Source organism: Phaenicophaeus curvirostris, chromosome 2 (assembly GCF_032191515.1).
Source record: "Phaenicophaeus curvirostris isolate KB17595 chromosome 2, BPBGC_Pcur_1.0, whole genome shotgun sequence".
Taxonomy (NCBI): Eukaryota; Metazoa; Chordata; class Aves; order Cuculiformes; family Cuculidae; genus Phaenicophaeus; species Phaenicophaeus curvirostris.
In genome coordinates, this window is record NC_091393.1 from 80,427,107 (window position 1) to 80,449,555 (window position 22,449).

A 22,449-nucleotide genomic window follows, 5' to 3' on the forward strand; every position below is an offset into this window, starting at 1 on the left:
TAGGGGCGACGGGCGCGGGGGCGGGGCCGAGGCGAAACGGGGCGTGGTCTAGAGGCCGACGTTCTGCAAATGAATAGGCGTGGCCGGGTATCTGGGCGGGGCCTACGGCGGACGTGGCGGGGCCGCTGCGATAGGCGTGGCCGGGCCGCTGCTCGGGCCAATGGGAGCGCGCCGGGGCAGGCGGTGGGCGTGGCCTGGCCGACGGAGGCTTCCTGTGGCGGCGCGCGGGCGTCGCTTCCTGCTCCTCCCCGCGGCGCGTCGGGCGGGCGGCTCCGCCATGGTTGCCCTGGCGGCCCTTTCAAACGCGGCAGCCGGCGGTAGGGGGTAACGTGCGGGGAAGCCCCCATCCGCGGGTCTGGGCGGGCACTCCGGGTCCCCCGGCGCCGGCAAGCGAGGGCCTTCCCGTTGTCTCCGTTGTTTAGGTGCAAAGAGCCATTGTCTTCCTGGGCCTCCCTTTCTTTTCCGTGCTTTGCCACCAGCCCGGGGGGGAAAGGATTTACCTGGTCTTCTTTCGCCCCGCCCCGCCTTTCCCGGGGTTTGTGCCGTGTCCCCCCGCCTTCTCCGGGGACAGGGAAAGGCTGGCGAGGTGGCTTCTTCCTGCGGTTCTGCCTGGGAACTGATGTCCTTCCCAGGCACGGGGCGTGTATGTGAAAGTTAGCTCAATTAGTCCTTCTTCTAGAATTCTGTCGTATGATCTGAGGGAAGTGGGATGTCATCTGGGGGAGGAATACGACTTGGCAGTAGATGAAGTGTATTTAAGGCTTGGCCATGCTTCTGGACCAAAAAGCAGTGATTTGGGTGGTGGCAAGTCACCAAGCAACAAACAGCACTTCAGTCTTAGCTCCCCTTATGCTTGCCAGACTCTGAAAGGAAGGAGCGGTACTAATGTAATGGACTGCACTGTGGCTGTTGCCATGTGGAACAGATGTGCATCCTCCCTATCCCTCAGAATGGAACACAACCCATTAAATTAAGCTGGATGACAGTGTTACCGTATGGCTAGTTTGCTGAGTTGGGGGAAAGGAGTAGCTGCATGTGATGTAGCAGCCTGTCAATGAATTGGGAGCCGTATCCCCCTGGTTTTGGATAATGTCTGCCTTCATAGGTTGTTTGAGATGAGTGGATTATAAAAATGCATTGGAAGTGTTTGTTTCTCCACCTTCCTGTGCACGCTTTGTGTGATTCATTGATAGGCTGCTGCAGAACACAGGGTCTTCCTTTTCCCCAGTGGGACCAGTAGTTGTAGGAGCAGGCTTGGAGGAGAGTGCGGTTTCTAAGGGCATAATGTTAGTGGTTTGCCTTTTTAGTGGTACTTCTACTAGTCTTCTTCCTTTCTGATTAGTGTTGGAGACTGCTTGGATGTGTGTGTGTACCTTGTATGTCTCCATTTCTTTGACTGTAATTTTCCAGGTAGCAGTGGAGTCTCCTGATTTGTGTCTCTAACTCCTTTCTCAGGCACTCCTGACTGGCTTTGTGCAAGAAAAGTCCTTGGAAATCTACTGCATCAGCTTCTCTGAGCAAAAGTGTCTGGGAGTTTTCCAAGGTTTTAACCTCGAGAGGATTACAGTAAGTTGGATTTGTATTTTGGAGTGCAACTTAGTTGTTACAGGTCATAATAATCTGGAGTGACAGAAAAATTTCCATACAAGTTCCTACCATCAGTCTGCATAGCATTTTTCCCCTTTGCTGCTGACAGTGCGCTCACACTTAGGTTTCTTCTTAAGATGTTATTCTAGCATACAATGGACGTATTGGAAAATGGAAAGCAAAATGAAACTGTTGAGAGCCTACATATAATTATTGAAGTGTGCCATTCTGCTGCTACTGATAATGGTCTGAAATCCGCTTGTCGTGTGGGATTTGTAGTGCTTTTTAGCACCCCGTATGCTTGGTGTTATTATAAGCTGTCTTTTGGCTAGCACTGGGTGATTTAAGAAGAAGCTAAAAGGCAAAGTTCTGGTATCCTTGCTATTTTATTCGTGCTAGAAAAGCAGAGGCTGCAGAGCAAAGTTTGAGGAGTTTCCTGCATAAACAGATTTCTTTCCGGAAGGAGCGCATTGCTTTAGATTAACTGGAAAAAAGTTTTAGAAATTTCTGTGTCTTTTTCTGCTAGAGAGTGTTTTTTTTGCAGTCAGTGAAATGAAATTAATTTCCACATGTGTGTGGTGGTGTTGGTTTTTCGTTGCGTTGTGGATGTTTGGTTTTTTTTTTTCCTCCTCAAATCCTGTACCTTCAGGTAGAAGAATCTATTTGATTGAGTTGTAAGAACTGTATTTCCCTAGTTATGAGGGATTTATGTGACTTAATATAACAAGGTTATGACATTTAAATTTGCCATAATGTCATTCCTTTGATCATCCTATAGAAGTATAATCTTTTCTAGAACTTCAAACTGTTAAATATGATTTTTTTCTGAGGTGCCCTGTAGAAGATATCAGAGTCTATTAGGGTTACTGGAGCAATTTCTGATGCTGAGGATTGTTGCTGTAATGTTTGGGCTTCAAAACTTGGCCTTGTGATGATAGTGCTGGCATTTTTGAGGGAGAGGAGGGTTTTTTCATCTAATTGCTTTTAGACTGTTATTAAGCTTTTCTTCCTGTGAATAGTGCCACCTGTATTCACATATGATGAAATTTTGAGTTGTATCTTTGCATGAATAGGGAGGCTGAAGAGAATATCAGTCTCTGAACGTGACTTGAATTGGTCTTTAACATAATAAGGCCTTTTAAAGCTTCAGTCTGCTTGTATTCTACATGCAACCTAGAACTCCTATTTAGGGAGACAGAACGGAGGAATGATTACTTCCTTGCTGTGTGTTTTGTGCATACCCTTATACAGATTCTGTACAGTAAAGTATAAGAGCTAGCCTGTCATTCTTCTTTATTCCTGGCATGGCCTGACACCAAACTACACTAGCCTTATTTGAATGAGTACCTGACAGGCAGGGAGAATTGTGCTATTTACAGCTATCAGGATAGCTTGCATGCATTGTGAGCTCTACATTGAATACAGAGAAGTGGTGGGAACAAAAGAACTGGCAACAAAGCTGATGCCAAACTACTTGGACGGTAGGCCTTGATATTTATCTACAATACTAGTGATTTAAACAGCTTCAGCTCTTCTTTGCTGGACAATATAATAGCTCTGCAAAGTCCTCTTTTATTTTTAAGTGGGAAGTACTTTTGAAGAACATGCTGTAACTGGAGAACTGGGTGTGTGAAGCAAGGAGAATTTGAGTGTTTCAAATGTTTCATACTGCCTGCTGTCATTTGGGGGATGGAAAGTGGAAGAGTTTTCTCTTGAACAGAGGGTTAAGAGTCAAGGGTGAAGGTTCAGGGTTGAGGTTTCAGCCTATCTTATAGAAGCAAGACATCATACATGGACAGATCTGAAATGAAACAGGAGCTGGGAGCTTAAGTATGTAAGCAAGGCCAAAGTTCCCGGTGCCTAGCTTGTGTTGCCTGGCGTGGTAGTAAAATATTATTGGTGAGGTGATTGTTAAGAACTTTTTCTCAAAAAACCCCCATTTTTTTAAAATTAAAGCTAAGTTTCTGACAATGTACATAAAAAAAAAAAATATGTCGGCAAATATTACTTGGGTGTTTGCTGGCCTCAGATATGAGGAAAGCTACTAGGACAAAGCTTGTAGGAATTCAATATGCCAATTGGCAAGCCAGTGTAATCCTGGATGTTGTGGTTGAATAACTTGTGTGCATCACTAGATACTGCATGTTTGCTTCCTTCAGGTGATAAGTACAGGACAGGCCTAACACTGTGAGCACCTGTGATAAGGTATAGCAATGCTGAACAGAGACATAGGGAGGGAAGTAAAAGTTTACTCTTACCTGACTCTAGTATAAATTGCTTACCCTTAATTTTTCAGCTTTGTAATTAGCTCTTCTGCAACTATTGGACTTCTCTGGATTTGGGAAGAGGACACAGATCTATGCAAACTATAATTTCTTTCCTCAGGGTCGGAATTCGCTCTCACTTTGAGTATGGTTACCTGGAGGTGACAGAGAAGGAAGAAGGAAGGGCAGTTTTGCCACTGAGACAGTCTATGTGGAAAATGTAATAGGAGACGAGTGGAGAGCTTCACACCACCTTGATTCCAGCATGCTGTGGGAGGGTAAATAAAGCCCTTCCAAGCTTCCTCAATGCTTGAGGCAGGAGACATGGGGGTCCGTATCTTTATAGAAGTGGAGCACAGAGCAGGCAATAGCTTATTTGATTGCGTTTATAGATGCAGAATGCCCATGCATCTACATTATACATTGCCCATGCCGAGCATCACTGTGTTTCTCTTTCTTATGTCTTCCTGCTTCACTTCAGGGACTGTTTGTAAGTGTTTTTTTAAAAAAAATTTGCAATAGTTATTCATCATTGTTAGTGGCATTTAGACTCGTTGCTTTTTATTCTGTTTCCCTGCCTCCCCCTCTGCAGTGAATCATAGGAGGACTGTTTTTGTTAGTCATCAACTGTAGGTATTAGCACACCCTAGCGCAGGCAGCTCAGGAGGAAAATTTAGCAGACAGCTGTCTGGCAACTTAGAATCAAATCAGAAGTACTTTTGTGGATTGAAATAAAAAAAAAAAATTATTCTTTGTAAACAAAAAGAATATATGTAGCAACTTTAAGATTGTATTTCTGCAAATATGAAGTAGTTAGTTTGGTGTGTACGTTATTGGAAGTGGAGGTGTTTATGAATTGATCCCACTGCACAGTGAAATACTGTGATTTTTTTTTTTTTTTTTCCTTTGTGGTACCCTGTGTTTCGTAATCATCTCACAGATGCTTTTTGTTATTAGACTTTTGTTTTGAGCTGTAGAACTGTATTTTGGCTTCTGACCATGGCTTGTCTGTTCATGGAGAGGTATGCTGAAATAAGTTTTGTGCTTTAACATCTTGCCTAAGTTCAAATTAATTGCAGTGCAGGTACAAAAGCCTTTAGGAACAAAGTTACTACCTTTCTCAAGAAAACTTAGTAGATTAATAGTATAGTTAAAGTTGGAGTTTATGTATCTGAGGCCAGTCCCAGCTCAATATATACTTGTAAGAACTGACACAATATTGAGGAGTGGGAAAGAGAACAGATTGTGTGTTAATCTTATAATCTTTTATATTCTAGATCAAATGTGTTTGATGCTTCTCCAGCTTTCTGCAACAACACTTACAAGATGATAATTTTTAAATGGAAAATTCAAGAAAACAGAAGAATAAAAAAATACCTTGAAATGACCCGTAAAGACTTAGTGTTATTACATATCACTTTCTACTCTGTTTCGTGCTTTCCTATGTCAATTTTTAATTTGCTATATGGTAATTCTGCTTCATGCAGTGTGTTGATTTGGACTTACACATGTAGGAGAAATACTAATCTGTTCATTACGAATGTGGAAAATGCTCGGTTTCATAAAACAAGGGTTCATCTCTTATACTGATATGAAGAGTAAATCAATCGCTAATGTTGGATAGCAGGAAATACAATTAACTTTACAGAATTAGATGTACTCTTGCTGTAATCTTACTCACTGTAACAGTACAAATGTTAACATAATTTGAGACCCTGCCCATTACTGCTTGAGGTGAGAGGGAAATATTAGCAAAAAAAGACCTTCCAGATGAGGCTTTCCTTTTATCTGAGCTTTTGGGTAAGTTGCAAAACTGAAATGGTGATATGCAGAGTGTCCAAAATGGCAAGGAAATGTAGAGAGCAGTGCTGCGTAGGGGAATGCTGACATCAGCTGAGAGGACATGCATGTTGGCTTTTTCTTTCTTGCTAATAAAATTTCTTTATATAACTATAAAGAAGGTGGCAAGAATGTTTGGGAACTGATTGCTGGCTTCCAAAATTTCCTGGAATACTAAAAACGCCCACCTAGTTGGATTAGCTGAAAAAGCATGACTGATAATGATATTGTAAGCTAAACATCTAGTTTGAAAACAGAGAACTGTGGGATGTAACCGTGTAGAATTGATCACAGTGCCTGCAGAAAAGTGATCAGAGTTCCATCTGGCTCAGATGTTAGCTAATTCTGGAAATCTTGAATCATGAATAATGGTTTGGTTTTTTTCCTCTAGTTCACAGATTAAAGTACAATATAAACTGGAAACATTTGCATGCCTCTGAGGTAGTGGGGGAAAATAGTAATTAATTCAGGACTACGCTAATGACTGCTCAAGCATAACAACCGAAGGAAAACAGAGAAGCAGAGTGGCTGGGTGAAGTTGCAGGTGTCTCAGAACTGACAGTGATAAGGTGCCTGGGAAGCTAATAAGGTGAGTGATTATTTTCTGTGTTCTGTGGAGAATTCTGTTTTCCTGTGGTAGGCATTGTCTTCTAACCAGTCACATAATGGGATTTCAGTCAGTGTTAATAGCACCAAAATGCTGACCTTGTTACTCACCATGATGACTGCTGCAAGAAGGCATTTTGCAAGCAAGCTAATTGCTGGTGCTATTTGATGTGGGCCTCAATAGTCTTCCTTCCGCTGTGGTGCTGAGAATTGTCGCTTGAATTCTGGTACTGCTTTACAAGCAAAACTTGCTGAGAGCCATTTATAACAATAGTTCTGCCTCTAGTGCTTGAGCGGAGGCCAAAATGATGTTGGATCAAAGAGCATTTTGCCCTTGAGTTAAATGGCACTTTGCAAAGTGCTCATCCAGTTTGTATATGCAAACATGGGGCTTCTAAGGCTCACATTGCAGTGGTAAGGCTGGATCAGAGGTCAAGGTGCAAAGAGTTGGAGAATAGAATGTGAAGAATGGTGAAATTGTGCCACATAAAATCTGTTTATGAATCTTATAGTTATAGAAAAGCTTTATTATTTCTTGTTTGCTTGTTGTTTTTGTTTTTTTGTTTGTTTTTTTTAATATTTTTTTTTGCAGGTAATATTTGAGGGTACCTAAAATTCTCTGGCTAAAACTGTCAAATATGATTATTGAAATTCATGGACCCAACCATTGTTAAAAATTCCATAGTGGATTAACTGAAGTGCAGCTATTGTAGATGAATCTCAGATTAGGAGAAAGTCTGTGCCTTCTCTTTTTACCTTTGGTAATTGTTTTATGCACTTGGTATGTGCTAATGACCAGCTCTTTCAAAATAATTGGTTTTATTATGCATACAAGCAACGGATATTCTTTAAAGGTAAAATTCTAGATCAAAACATAGTCATCTTGTAGTACTGTTCACATCAATAGCATATGCCAGCTTACTTTAATAGATCTTAATTTTATTTTCTGTGCCTTTCTGATGGAGGAAAGACTGGCAAAGACAGTTAATAGTATGTCTGAGAACCAGTGCTCTTTTTGCTAGGATAGCTTTACATGCAAGCCAAATTATCTCCATTTGAAGAGAAAAATAATTTGAGATGCTATAGTGCTAGTTTATCTATTTGCTTAGTTGTAAAGATTGTTGAATTTGTTCTGCTGTGGCCTAAATTTGTGGATATTAAGAAATCCAAACTTGCTCTAGAGGAAACTTGTGGTTGGTGAAGATGTTATGAGGGAACACTTGGCAGCAAGTTAAAGGGCTGAGTAAGAGGATACAGCTTCAACCTTTCTCTTCTCACCTCTGTTTCAGATGTCATCTCTACCAAGGAAAGTGAAATCTGAAGCCAAAGCCCTTACATCAAAAGATGATGAACTACCTTCATTCCTTAACTTGTAAGATTACTTTTTTCTTAGGATTTTTTTAAAGTTTTATGCTAAGCATGAACAATTGTGCAAGAAAAATAGTCAATTTTGTTGATTTTTTTAATGCACAGAACTTCAATTATGAGACACAAATTATCTATGGCTGTCATGCTCACCCTGAAGTTAAGAATTGCCAGTTGTCCAAATAGAATTAAGTGTGTACACTTCCCAGTGACCAACTTCAGGAAGGCTTGGTAAATTGTTCCAGCTATTAGCTCTGCAGTAGCATGAAAGACCTGTGTTTGTAGAGTCTGCCTACCTTTCTGTTAATTTTTCCTGTTTGGTTCCTTTCATGTCAGAAACCAGACTGTCTTGTTTATGTGTTTGGTTTTTTTAGCTTTTCTCATAAGCAATATTGTCCACTCATTTATTTTTCAGGAGTTCTGAATCTGGAGAAGAAGAGGAGGAGTGGGAGCCAAAAAGCAAAATCGCCAAGAGACCTCGATTGCCAAAGAAAAATGAGGCAAAACCTAAAAAAGTTGCTGTTCCACGATCAGCTGTCGCCAGGAAAAAGGTCAAGAAGGTAGCAATAAAAGAAATGGTGAGTAAGCAAAAGACATTTAATTACTATGGCTGGCAAGTAACAAGAGCAGTATTTTTCCGGCTCTGGTTCACTTGGTTGCCTGAGTCTGATAAGCTCATCTGATTCCACTGTTACTGTGAATATCTAGTATATTAGATAAATGTGGCTTTTGTAAATGTTTGTGTCTCAGATTTAAGTGACCTCTTTTAAAATTTTGGCCAATGATAATGGGACATGGTTTTCACTGGAGATATCTTTCAACAACAAAAGTAAATAACTAAATACCTTTGTTCTTGTTTCTGTAATGAAAGCTCAAATATCCGTGTTTTCTGTGTTGCACCTTTGGTGTCTGATGTCTTCTACCTTTTCACCAGCTGAGTACCTCAAGGAAAAGAAGGCCTATCCTTATATTTCCTTGCATGGCTGTTTGACTCAGTAGGAGGGGTCACAGTTGTGTTGTGTTGAATGTAAGGTGCACATCTATCAGAAGTTACTTCTATCAAAGGTGAACATGAGGGGTCAGGTCATGACAGAAGCCAGCCCTTCTGGTTTATACTAATGTTTCTGAATGTTTTGACACGTGTTGGCATATTAAGAAGTACATTCTTGGACTCTGAAAATGATCTCTGGGGGAAATTCAGGAAGGAAGGTGTGGCTTGTCCAAGGTTAAATGTTGTCTTAGAAGACCAAAACTCAGTTCCAGTTCCCATGCTGCGCCTAACACCTCATTAGTACCCTGCTGTTCCATGTTTCAAGATGTGTAGAGGCAAGGACTGTAAGTCAGTGTCTTCTGGAGAGCCTAATTAAAGTCTTTCCGGGATAATTTTATTTGATGTTTTAAATTGCCCCTTTAATGTATATGCTTGTATCTTTTCCTCCATGGAAGATACATGTCACGTTACTTGATTTCTGGCTTGACATTTCCCTGACAGACAGAGTAAGGTAAGATAATTTACTTGGGTAAAATGATGTCTGGTATCAAGTCTTCCTAGAGTTTTAACTGAAATGTTGAACCAGTTTGTAACAGTCAATGCTTAATATGATTTCAATGCCTTTTTGGCAGGATGCATCCTTGCCTATTGCTCCCACAGAAGATAATAAAGTGCAACACCTAAAACCTAAGGAAGAAGGTGTAGGCACTAAGTCAAAAAGCTTAAATCAAAAGCCTGAAATGCTGATAAAAATGGAAGCAAATTCATTCCAAGGGAAGAACATAGAGTGTTTAGAGAGTGATGAAAAACCCTCAACAAGTGTTCCTGTAGTGGGAAATCAAGTGAAACATGAGAAATCTGAGGAGGATTTTGCATTTGATGAACCACCTTTTAAAAAGATTAAGTCAACTACAAGCCCTGAAGGAAAGCCGGTAAAAAATCTAGGAGGCAACAAAGTAAAAGAAGATTTTGAAATGAACTGGGATATTGTACAGGTATGATATCTTTTCCTTTTTTTGAGGTGTCAATGAAACTGTTTCCTAGCACTTAGAATCTGACATACAATTTGAGTCCTCTTGCCATCAGTTGGGAGTTTCAGAGAGTCATTGTGCTGTTAAGTAGTCATTTAACTCAGCTTAAATTGTCATAATACATGTATAAATGTACATGTTGGTTGGTAGCTGTTACAAGTTCAAACTAACATTATTCAGATATCTGTGACCTAGGCAGACCTTAGTATAAAGCTAGCCTGTAACAGTTTGCATGTTTCTTCTGTCTCAGCACATGGAATTTTTTTTGTGGATATAGTCAACTGAAAATCTTAAAGGAAAGGATGCTGAAAGATGTGGGATGTCTGTGCAGTTTCAACATTTAAGATTTAGCGTAGATCATTTAATTGTAGAGACTTAACTGTATATCAATTTACAGTACGATCAAGGAGGAGTTACATTCTTGGAACAAAAGTGACGTCAAGGGAGATGATAGCTTTGTTTTTGTAGGGTGTTAACTCTGAAGCTGTTCAAATGAAGACAGCGTTAGGATAGCTCCTGTTCTAGGAGGCTGAGTATGGTTATAGAAGATTTTAATATGGGCAGAATGGGAATAGGTAGGGTACATCCTATTCATCCTCTTGAGTACCACCTGCCTGAAAGAGGTCTAAAATTTTGTCCGAAGTCTTCTAAAATATTCCTGGAAATGCAGATGGAGAGTTTGATCTTTGTGTGCTGTTCTAAAGCAGTGAATGTGATTGTGCAGGAGTTGTTACATTTTTAGGTTTCAGAACAAAACTTTCCAACCGCTTTTAAATCTGCTTTCTGTGAGAGTCACTATAGTGAAGCACAAAACCTCTAATAGTTAATGTGTTACTAAGCTAGGTACTTAGTTTGTCCTCAATTCCATATTGATACACTGTAACTTTATTTTTAGCAAGCCCAATTTGTACAAAATCAACTTTTTGAGGCTTGATTCATCTTGAAACCTGTAGTAATATAATGCTAATTTCCAGTTACTGGTGGAGTGGGATTTTGATCAGCTTTGGGTTAGCGGGATTGGTTTTTTTGTTTTGTTTAACCATGAGGTATCACAGAATGGTTTGGGTTGGAAGGGACCATAATTATCTTGTTCCAACACCCTTACCAGTGTTGATTTTTAAAAAAAAAAAAAAAAGTTCCAAGTTCTGAGTTATGTGCAGTTTGTCTTTCTGATTTTTTTAAATTGTTTGGGATTTTTATGTTTTGTTCCCAGGAGGGACTGTTCTACGTTTTTTTCCCTGTAGTTCTGTACTTCTGGAAACATGGTTTGCTGCATATCTTTTTGAAGTACTGAGTGTGGTGGCTGGATGCGTAGCAAGTCTGACATCCTGTCTTAGGGAGGACAGTAGTGCCTGCTGTCCATTATAATATTCTGGAGGTGGTTTGGAGCTTTGCGAAAGAGGCTGCTTAAAAGAATCTATCACCTCTCCTAAATGTTTTTGGTTGATTTGGTTTGTGTTTGGTTTTTGTTTTTGGTTGGTTTTTTTTTAATTCTGATAGGCCTTGTCAGAAGTAACAAATGTTGAACCATGGGTATGTGCAAACTTAATTCGCCTCTTTAAAGAAGAAAACACAATTCCTTTTATTGCTCGGTATCGAAAAGAGCTCATCAATAATCTGGAGGCGGATGCCTTGCGAGAAGTCCAGCAAGCACTGGAAGAGCTACGGTGAGTTAATTCAGGGGAGGTATCTGAGGAGGAGGTAATAACTGGCTGCTGCTTCTGTGTCGCTTGTTTTGGCACTATGTATACACTACAATTATAAAGGAAATCCTAAGGAAGAAAGTTTAAAACAGAGATAATTATGCTTGATACCTGTCTGTTTTGTTTTGTTTTCTAAACCTACAGAGAAAAAACTCTTAGTAAAAGAGTAGTTTATAGGTTCTGGAGATACATAGCCTGATTAGATTTAAGCTGCACCTTTTGAAATAGAATCACTAAGGATCTGTTGGCTCCCTGGTTGGAGCAGTAAAGCCACTAGTGGAGAGCACAGCTTGAGGTTGTAGCGTATTGTAAGGGCAGACTATACTATCCCAGACCATTGCAGCAAAGAAATCAGCAATGACTGCTGCAGGGACAGATGAGACTGTTCTCATTTCTTCTTGGTTTTGGGTGGTTATATATTCTCCATATGGCAAGGGAATAGACTTGCCAACTGTTTTGTTAACACGTGGCTTCTTCCTTGTAATCAAGGAAGAGAGATTCTTTCCAAAGCGGGAAGGTGGCCTGAGAAAGTTCCTGTCTGAACAAGTCATTTAAATTGTAACAAAATAGCTTTGCTGCTTGCAGTTGGTCACAGGTATCTTATTGAAAGTCTAACAGTCTATCCTGTACTTGATGCTGCAGAACCATTTTGACATAAATTACAGGTATGAGTGCTTATTGACATGGATTTACTTAAGGCCTTTCTACTGGACTTCCAGGCAAGTTGTCTTGCAAGAATACATGCAGCAGCGATGCCTATCAAGTATTGTTAGATGATTTTTCTTAAATATCTACCACAAGATATTTTGAAGAAGTTTTGAACGAATTGGAGAAAGAAGATAGTAATTAGAAACTCTTTTGAATTGTCAGACATGGTTTGTTGAGGATTAGTGTGAGATGCAGTCTTCTGAGGTTTCAGAGCTTCGTCAGTATAATAGTCAAGGTCACAATGAATGGCCTTTTTAATCCACTGTGCAATGTGACTGTTAATATTAATCTCTTGCTTTTTAGTACTGTTGCGAAGAAGACACATACAATGGTACAGAAGTTGAAAAAAGAAGGGAAATTGTCTGGATGCCTTCTAACAGCATTGTTAAATTGCAGAACTTTGGAAGAATTGGACCATGTGGTCAGTACACTACTCTTTTTCAGATCACCCTTAGTTTAAATGTTTAAACCTTGCTTAGCTAAATAGTGCAAAATGCCAAGTACATAGCATGACAAATATTTCTTTGCCTTTTAGTAACTGGGTTTTTTTGTTTGTTTTAAGTCTGCACCATATAAAACTGGGAGTAAAGGCACAAAAGCTCAGAGGGCCAAGCAGCTGGGATTAGAACCTGCTGCTCTCTCCCTCCTGCAGAATCCTATGCAACTCAATCTTTTTTCTTACATCAGACCCAATACCAAAGGTAAGTGCTCTGCTTCTATAAATAGCAATGTCCTAAGTGTCTGAAAATATTTTAAAAGGGGAATGACTTTATTTGTTCTTATGTTACTGCACGTTATGCAGCCATTTTAAATACAACAGTTCTTTTAGCAACATGTGGTAAAAGTTTACATTTAATGCCGTGGCTTTCCAATGTTTTCTGTCTTTTTGTATTATGAATAGTAATAATTCTGGTATACAACAGACAGAAGTCTGGACACCTGAGATCTCTCCATGGTTCTACTTTTACTTGAGTTGTTTACTGAAGATGCAACGCTGATTGTACAAGTGGATTATGCTCATACTGTATAGTGAAGTAAATGTCACCCATCAAAGCATATCTTAATAAAACCTGGCCTTGTTGATTGGGAATGAGTGGGAGTTTTTGCTACCAAATGACAATAAGGGTTGGAGAAGGTGTAATCTCTGAAATTTGAGCAAGAACTCTAATGATGTGATTGTCACGTATAGACTGTAGAACTGTGTTTCTTTTTGGGTGCAGGTATGGGTGAATCTGTAGGGGGCAATCTCTGACAATAAAATACAAAGATTGCTGCAACCTTCTGTGTGGTGTTTAAATAGACATACTTTTCTTCTTCTCTGCCCCAACTTACTTTTTGAATTTTAACATAAAGATGCTCAACCTCCTTAGTGAGACTGACTCTTAATCCCTCAATTTAGTTGTTCTTTTATTTAAATTATCCTAACTTTGCATTGAAAATCAGTAACCAAATATTCTGATTAATTACTGCATTTTAGCATATGTCATTACTTCCTACAGCAGTATATTGCAACCACACATTCGACTTTTCTGGCAGAGTCCAAAGAGCTAAGAGAAAATCTTAGTGGTGAAAGTTCAAATAAATTATTTAGGATGCATTCAGAAGGAAGTGCTATTTGTTGCAACACAAACATTTCGGGTTTTGAAAGTCAATACACCTATTTTCAATTTTGTGCTAAAAATAATATTGCTTAGGTTTATATGATGATTTACATTTGAAAGACACATCAGAATGAGTATGAACTGGGTCACTTTTATCAGCTTGGGAGCCAATTTGACAACCTATGTACAGCTTGAGATCAGAGTGATTTTTTTTTTAAAAATATTTTTAAAGGGATGAGCCATTTTACAGAAAAGTTTTCATCAAATCTTAATATTCAGTTCTTTTAAATTCTCAGTGTTATTAAACTTATACTAAAAATAAACTAAAAAGTAAGTATCAGTTCATATCTCAAAGCCAGAAATATGAATGTTAAGGAAGCAGGCTTACCAGAAGACTTCGTTCTTCCTTTTAGCTGTGTGCATGGTCCATATTTCTGTATTTACACAAATGTGTTGGTTTTTTGCAGTGGACACAGTAAAATGCCCATGTGAAAGATGCTTGTTGAATGTGAACTTCTTATTTCTTTAATCCTGACTGGTTTTGGCCTATTCTATCTCATTCAAATTCTCTGCTGCAATTAGAAATAAAGTAACCATGTGCACTTCTGGTGCCTGAGTGTCTCAATTCATGTTCAGTATAATGCATGTTTTATCATTCTCAGCTTTGTATTCTAACATGACATTACTTTTACCATAAGAAACACTAACTCATAGATGTAAGGATCCACGTTTCACAGCTTCTGATCAGTTCAGGCATTTAATAACATATTATTCTCACGTTTTTATTTTCCTTTCTGGCAGGTAACCTTAGCTTCCCCTTCTCAAAAAAGGGCAAGATTAATTTTTTTATACTGTGTAACTTTGTAGGTCAATCAGAAGCAGGGTTCTGGATTCAGTAGTTACTAGAGCTATGCAGGTTTTTTTTAAGTGGTGTTAATAAAGCTCTTTCAATATATTGGTAGGCCATTTGACAGCAGAGTGAAAAATAATGTGTATTAGAGGAGACAGTTAATGCTGCATCTGCCTGCTCTGGGATTCTTGCTTTTTGCTCTGAAACATTTATCACTGGCCATTGCTAGAAACAGAGTTAGATATATTGATTTAAAATACAAGTTGTCATTTTTATATCATTGCCTTCTGGTTTCGGTCCAGTTCAGCCACTGTGCTAAGGAGAATACCATGCCACCTTTTCTGTCTCTTTGAAGCAAACAATTCTGTTATGGGCTCTCTAGAATATTTTGATTGCAGGCACATATTATAACTTAACTGAACAGTGTTTTGTGGGAGAGGATGAGGGTACCCTGACCTCAGAAGTGTCACTGTGCAAACTGCTGTTTCAAACCATTGGAAATATAAAACTATTACACGGAGGAAAGATGGATTTTCCTGCAAATTTTTTCCTGCAAGTCCTTGTAGACTTCTGCTGCAATTACTCATTATATTGCAACCTCAAAATTATACTTGAATATCCATTTTTTTCTGTTGTAAGTAATTTATTTGCATTATAAATGTCAAGATCTGTTAGCATGGAAATTAAAAAAAAAAAAATTTCTCTCTTTTTAATGTAATTTTGAGTTGTGGTGCTGGTCACTTTGGGCCAATTAAAGATATAATGGTTTCAGATGGTTCAGAAAGGAAGCTTGGTTAACAAAAATCTCTAATGAATTAGGATTCTTCATTGAAACCTATGAAATCTGTTGGTTATCTTGCATCCATTTTCTTTCTTCTTATTTGTATTTCCTTAGTGTCTCTGCAGTTGCGAAAAGTAATTTTTCATATTAATGTTTTTTAATCCACTGTTTCTTTATCCTAAGGGCTGTCAACTATCAAGGAAGTAGAGGCTGGAGTACAGCATATTTTGGCTGACATCTTTGCTAAAGATAAAGATACACTGGATTTTATCAGGAAATTGTAAGTTTTACTCTTTACTTTCTAAACTTACATGGTAAGATTCAGTCTCCTAGCGTGCAGGTACATAACTGACTTTTTTTAGTGATGTGAAAACATTGCTACTGAGAGATTGATTTACCGAATCACAGAATCACTAGGTTGGAAAAGACCCACTGAATCATCGAGTCCAACCATTCCTGTCAATCACTAAATCATGCTCCTGAGCACCTCATCCACCTGTCTTTTAAACACCTCCAGGGATGGTGACTGAACCACCTCCCTGGGCAACCTGTTCCAGTGTCTTTGGGATCCCTGTTACCCCTAAAAATAATTAAAACTGTTATGGGTGTTAAGTGCTCGAAGCAAGAAATTAATACTGAGGCTGGGTAGGTTCAAGAGAGAAGTTACATTTGTATAAAATAGATAAATGCTATATTTTTTTTGCAACTTCTCAAAATTTGTTGTGTGAAATTGAACAGACAACTGACCAAACTGAAGTGCAGATGGTGGCCTTTGAGTATATGTTTCTTTCAGGAGAAGGGCTGTGTGCAACTTTCTGAGGTCTGCTTGATTTTTTTTCTCTCGGTATGTTCCAGTCAGTTCTGCAGGTAATTAGATTTAATGTAACTTGACATTAGGCAGACTCCAAACTTTATTTTTATTTAATGCAAGCACTAACGACTTGTTTAATGGTAAAATATGCTATTAAAATTTGTTTCAGATGTCAGCAAAGGTACATTTGTATCCAGTCAGCCTTGGCAAAAGTGTCGTCCAAAAGTGGAAATGAAAAAGATATTGATAAATTCCAACTGTACCATGAGTTTTCTTGCAACATAAAGAACGTTCAACATCACCAGGTACGTCTACAAATTTGTATTTTTTTCTTAGAGCAAAGGTGAATTTGTTTTTTAAGTTTGTTGTTTAAAGCTGGTTCTAAAGATGACCGATTTTGCTTTTTAGTTATTAAAAGTAATAGAGAATTCCATGTTCTTGAAATGCAGGACTGAGGTATTCATTTTGTCTTAAAGTGAGCGAAAGACTGCTTATTCACTATTGCCATTGTCTAATTAATTCTCATTAAACAAATATTTATAATGATTTATGTATCAGGGGTTTCAATACTGTTGTGATTTATTTTCAGCAGGTGTCATTCTCTTCCTCCTTTCCCCGGGTGACAAGTGCACAGCAAGTGTTATCAGGAGGGGAATAAAGGCTGAGGGATATTTTATGGTCTGTAGGAGTGAGACTGGAGTAGTAGTGGTAGAGTAGTGGAAGCTGCTTGGTTGGAGTGTATTTGAAGCAAACTTGGATAAGCTTATTCTTTTGTTTCTTTTGGACGTTTGCTGCAGCACTGAGTCAAAACTTGCTGAGCCATTTGACACTCAACCTGTCAAGTGAACATCCCATGCACTACTCTAAAACAATGTTTGTTTTGCAAATCATCAGTATTTCCTTCTGTGAAGCATCTTTGGTTATCCTAAGTCCCAAGCCGAGACCTATATGACTAGAGAAAGAAATAAGGGGTGAAGCAAATTTAGTAGTTGGTAAGAAGCTGGTGACTAGATAGTTACGCTGTCTAGCTCTAGCTGTCTACCCTGTTGCTGAAGTGTGTTTACTCAGTGAAATGTTACTCAGTGCAACTCTCAAGACCTTTTTGCTGGTTCATAACTAATCACCAAGTGAATGGTTTCTTGTTCCAAGCTTAAAAAAATAAACAAACAAAAAAGATCCACGCAAAGACCCTCTTAGCTGCTTGCAACCAGAAATGTCTTTTTCCTTTAGAAGGCTGACTTATTCTACAGCAGAATGCTTTTCCTTTTATATCTACGACATGCTCTCACTTTTAGACTGCTTACTGTTTTAGAAGTCTAATATTTTAAATTAATAAAGGATTTTCTTGCATGTCTTGAAGTTAATTTATTACAAAAAATAATTCGTGATGCATATGGCCTAATTTTAAAATATATCATTCCTCAATATAGATGGTGCTAGGTGAAAGACTAAATAACTACACATGATTTTAATAGACAGGCCTTCTGTAGATACTTGAAGAGGTACCTGTAGTTGTCTTTGGACTAAGTACAAACAATTATTTATGTTTGTAATTATTTGGTGAAAACTTCCTTCTAAGGGTCTGGGAAAGCCAATAGAGCAATCTAAGACTATTGTGGTGATATATCACAAAGATTTGTAGATTCATCAGAAAATTAGATGTTGTGCTGTATGGATTTTTTCTTTTGTTTGGGTGCTTTACTGTTGAATAAATACTTCAGCTGTCAAAGACTGCTTAGTTTTTTCCTGCATTGAGAGCAGTGAATACTGAGATATGCAATGTATAGTGGATGTACAAATGTTTCCTGCGATGATGGTATGATTTATTTCTTGTCAGAAGCATCTTTTCTTTTTTTTTTTTTTCTGTTTGCCTTAAGGAGAACTGTTGCTTAACGAGAGCCAAGGCTGGAAACCAGGTTTCCCAAACCTGGTCAGTATACTGACTGTGTGGCTCTGGTGTTTCTAATACAGAATGTGTCCTTAATTTGCGTGTTTGATGTAAAGATCAACTTGATCTGTTTTGGGTTTTTTGTGTCTCTCAGTAACTTTATTGCTGCTTTCTTTCCCCATTCTGGCTCTTCAGTGAAGAAATAAACATTGTTCTTGCAACTGGTAGTCCTGTAGTCATTGGAAATTTTTGCACTCTTTTGTGTTGTCTTTCACTATATATTACTTCTATTGACTATTCTAGCACCTTGAATGTTTCTGTATTTTGAATCTTAAAAAGTCTGAGTTGTTTATACTTCACTGAGGTTTCAGAGCCCAAGGTATGTCAGGGCTCTTTTGTACTGGTTGTGGAAAAAAATGCATTTTTATAATCATCTTAGACATGCGGTTTGCAGAGTTCCCTGTTTTGTAAAAATAATAACCTTCTAATTTCTGTTGATTTTTGATTCTTTGTTAGCATTCCAGTTTCTTTCTTTACCTCCCTTTTGTGTTTTGATGATGAAAAATGGAAAGAAAAAAAAGTGTTTTCTTTATTGGCCTTTTGTTCCTTAAGTTTAAACAGTAATATTGTACTTTTGAAAGTCTTTCTTAGAATATTCGTTTCCTTTATTACTTGGCCTTACTATCCTGCTGGTGCAAATTTCCATTTTTTTCTTTTATTTTCTTACTTTATAACCATCTATTTTAATACCTAAATTCTTCAGTTTCTCCTTCACGTAAGACTTTAAAGAAATACTTCTTTTCTGCATTCAAAAAGCTGACTTCAAATGTGTTCTTGAACGTGCTTCAGGAGAGGTGTAGATGTCTTCAAGAGAAGAATTTCTCTAGTTTGGTTCTAATCCCCCAGGACTAGGGGTTAGATAGCTGTGTTCTTAGAGCACTTGCAAAATTCATTGCTTGAAAACCTTGTTTACTCTGATCAATACTGCCCACAGACAAGTGTTCTCAATGCATTGCCCAAGTATGGAAGTGCTAGTAATATTAAAGGTCTGCATGCAACCCTAGCTCTGCTCTGGCTTGTGTGCAAGCAAAGGGGATGGGCGGTAGACTAGCATGTTGCCTTTAAGAGAATAAGCTGTGTCGTTATGACCAAAGCATTTGTAGCTGTGAGTGTGCTTTGCTGCCGGTATTACAGTGAGGTAGATGGGCAACTTGGTTCTATGGTTCTGCAGCTGTCATTACACATGCTGTAGTTGTGTTACTTTCTGCACAGTCTCTACAGTTGCCATTTTGTGTGTTGAGACATAGCACAAATAATAAGGACTGGTGTGGAGTGGAGGTGTTTAACTAAAAAAGTTAAAATACTGAGCATGAAATGAGAAAGAAACCTTATTTGTTAAAAAGCCTGACTCTAGATTTTGACATGATTAGCTACCTTTGTGTGTCTCCAGATGGAGCGTTTTGCTGTCAGGAGGTTCAGCCATTGCTGCTTCCTTTGGCAGCAAGGAGAACTGGTTAGATTCTTAGGATGTAGTTGGGTAGCTATACCAACGCTGTCATAACTAGGCAAAAAACCTTTCGAGAGTTTATTTGAATTTTTGACTAATTGTAAGCAGTTCAGTGTTTGTGTATGCCTTGGGGTTGCTTTCCTCTATTTGGAGATGACTGAATTGATGGGAGGAAAAGAATTCATGAATAAAGTGTAATGTTTGAGGCAAGTGCTCTATTTTCAATCTCATACTTAAAAAGGAATTGGATATTAAAGTTCTTGGCAAAATAAGCAAAACTTATTCAGTGAGTCTAAGTAAATCTGGAGCAGAGAGAGGAGTGCTGTGCAATATGGTGGATGTTGTATATTTCTGATAAACAGAAAAAGATTTTATAAGTCTTGTGACTAGATCAAGTTATTGTTCTTGCTTTCTTTTAAAAATGTAAGTTGTTGTTATTAACCCTTTCCCTGGATCTGTTTCAGTCTTGCATAAAAACAACTTTTCTCCAGAACTACAAATTTACTTTGTTCTAGATGAATACCTGTATTTGAACCTGTTGGTTGAAAAAAACCTAAACAAACCCACTTTTATTATCTTGAGGCGGGGGATGGGGAGAAATTCAGTAATTACTTTCTTAATTGAGCATTTCCTGGATGATAACTCTTCTCTGAATGAATATCACTTAGAGCAGGATAGGCAGATAGCTTAAGAATAAAAACGTAGTGTCTACAGTACAGCTGGTTTAAGTTCAGGTGACTGACACATTCTCCAGATGCTGTGCCAGGGAACAAAATGTGATGCAAATATTGACCCCACTATGTGAATGGTGACATTATAATTCTATCCAATGCATTCTCTGTTGTGAGCATCACTTTGATTTCATTTTAGCTTGACATTTAACTTTCTTTCTTCTTTTTTTTTTTTTAGAAATAAAATTAGAGTAAACATGAAAGCATTTGATTTGTTAAAATGTGTCTTTCTAATCTCTATGTGAAAACATTTGCTTTGGCAGTCAAGGTACTAGATGCTATAATATTTCACATGCAATCTTTATTATTAGCTTTGTTGTTCAATGATATGTCAGGCCTGGTATGTCACAGGAGCAGTAAGGCTGAGGAATATAAATTGGTACTATGTCCTGGAGTCATTTTAAACCATTGTATTTAACATATGTGACATGTCTGAGTTAGCTAGTGATTGAATTAAAGTTCATGATTGACACAGAATGCTCTGTTGTGACAGTGCTCAGGGCCTACTACATACAGCAACATGTGTAGTCATACAGGGAAGTCAACCTTAGCAGGTTTGTGGGTTTTTTTGCACTTGAAAGTATTTTGGAGAGGAAAATGAAATCTAAAAATTTCTGGGTTTTATTTGTAGCTGATTCTAACTGTTGTTCTGTTTCTAAAAATCCCTTGACCAATGAGTTTTCTTAGTAAGTGCTGTAAAGATTGCTTCAGGTGAACACATAGAGAGGTTAGACTGGTAGATACAAGTATCCACCAGGATCCACCACTTGTATTGTCATCCTGTTTTTAAATGCAGAGCCACAGACTTGCACTTAAAATAGAACTCTGTGTGCAGATAGCATATGTGCAACCAGGTTTAGTTTTAAATCATGAATATGTAATTTTGTATACAAGGCTCTGCCACAAATATGTGCATACATTTTGTGGTTGTAGCATTAATATTAACGTAAGGAGTGTATCTACAATGTTTTCAGCTATTTATTAATTAAATGTGAATAACTGAAAAATTAGTCCTCTTTTCAAATTAGGATGATTACCTTTGTGCACACATTCTGATTCACAATTTAAGTTTGGATTGATCCTGGGGAGCAAAATGAAGTCTTAAACTGAAGACTAACTTTTTCCCTTTCTTATCTCTAGTTCTGATTGGAATTACTTTTTGATTCATTTCTTGAGTTTTAATTTGGATTATTAAACAAGATTATTCCACCAACTAAATTCATGCTGATTTGTACTAGAACTGTGTTTAAGATGACTAGATCTTGAGGTTGCAATATCCAGGACAAAATGTATGATTTTTTTATGCCATAGTGTGATTTAATCTGTGTTTAAAATGTGGATGTTATCTGTACATGGTAGTACTTTGTGAACTGATTTACTGTACCACCGTCATGGTTTGCTACAGAATGTCAAGCAAGTGCATACACAGATGTTGATAAGTTTATCTTTTGGATATTTTGTGTGTCATCTGTCTCTGCCATTTATGTTTGCACTCAGATTCTGGCCATTAACCGAGGGGAAAATCTGAAGATCCTGACAGTGAAGGTCAACATTCCTGACGGGGTGAAGAATGAATTCTGTTGGTGGTGTGTCAATGAAAGGTCTGCATGGATACATATTCTTGCAGTAATCTTTTTTTCTTCCATAGACAGCGGCATACTGAAATATACCTTGTGTCTCGTTACATTAAGAGAAAAATTTATTTGAATACTCATTAGATTAGATTGAATTAGCAAGTGGTAGTTCTTATTCTGTATTTCCAACTGCTGTAGCATTATGTTGAAAATATCATGCCTTTGGCTATGTTTGGGTAATTCTGGCACCATTCTTCAAGCAATTGATTTTTTAAAAATTTTGAGTGACTCTTACTTTTTACTGATTTGCTCTCTCAAATTGTTTTTTTAAACACTGTTTTAAGATGTTTAGTGCTACATTATTTTGAGGGTTTTTTTGCAAACATTTGTTAAATACATGTTGTTTTATGCAGTATCTCTGTTAGTCTTTTTCTTGGAAACTGTGCCTTGATGTCCTCTGTTGGAAAACATTTTGATCCAAAGTGTGCGTCTTCCTTGCACATATAAAATACAGGTTTCTCTTTCTCAATAGTTTGAGATTTTGTGCATTGTTTGGAGGGTGTCTTGGAAGCTCCTACCTTTGTGTCCTAAAATTGAATAACCAAAAGGAGG

The 22,449-nt window shown here is 38.0% G+C and overlaps 1 protein-coding gene across 1 annotated transcript in view; it reads left to right on the forward strand.

Annotated features, from left to right (window-relative positions):
* Positions 1-222: 222 nt before the first annotated feature.
* The window catches only part of SRBD1 (S1 RNA binding domain 1), a 125,951-nt gene continuing 103,724 nt past the window's right edge, over positions 223-22,449 (forward strand). Inside the window, exons 1-12 of the mRNA XM_069852636.1 lie at positions 223-324; positions 1,456-1,566; positions 6,089-6,279; positions 7,586-7,668; positions 8,077-8,239; positions 9,285-9,647; positions 11,184-11,350; positions 12,398-12,515; positions 12,657-12,795; positions 15,510-15,606; positions 16,307-16,442; positions 21,761-21,864. Of these exons, the coding sequence (XP_069708737.1) occupies positions 7,586-7,668; positions 8,077-8,239; positions 9,285-9,647; positions 11,184-11,350; positions 12,398-12,515; positions 12,657-12,795; positions 15,510-15,606; positions 16,307-16,442; positions 21,761-21,864 (1,370 nt within the window). The 5' untranslated portion in view covers positions 223-324; positions 1,456-1,566; positions 6,089-6,279. The remainder of the gene's footprint in view (positions 325-1,455; positions 1,567-6,088; positions 6,280-7,585; positions 7,669-8,076; positions 8,240-9,284; positions 9,648-11,183; positions 11,351-12,397; positions 12,516-12,656; positions 12,796-15,509; positions 15,607-16,306; positions 16,443-21,760; positions 21,865-22,449) is intronic.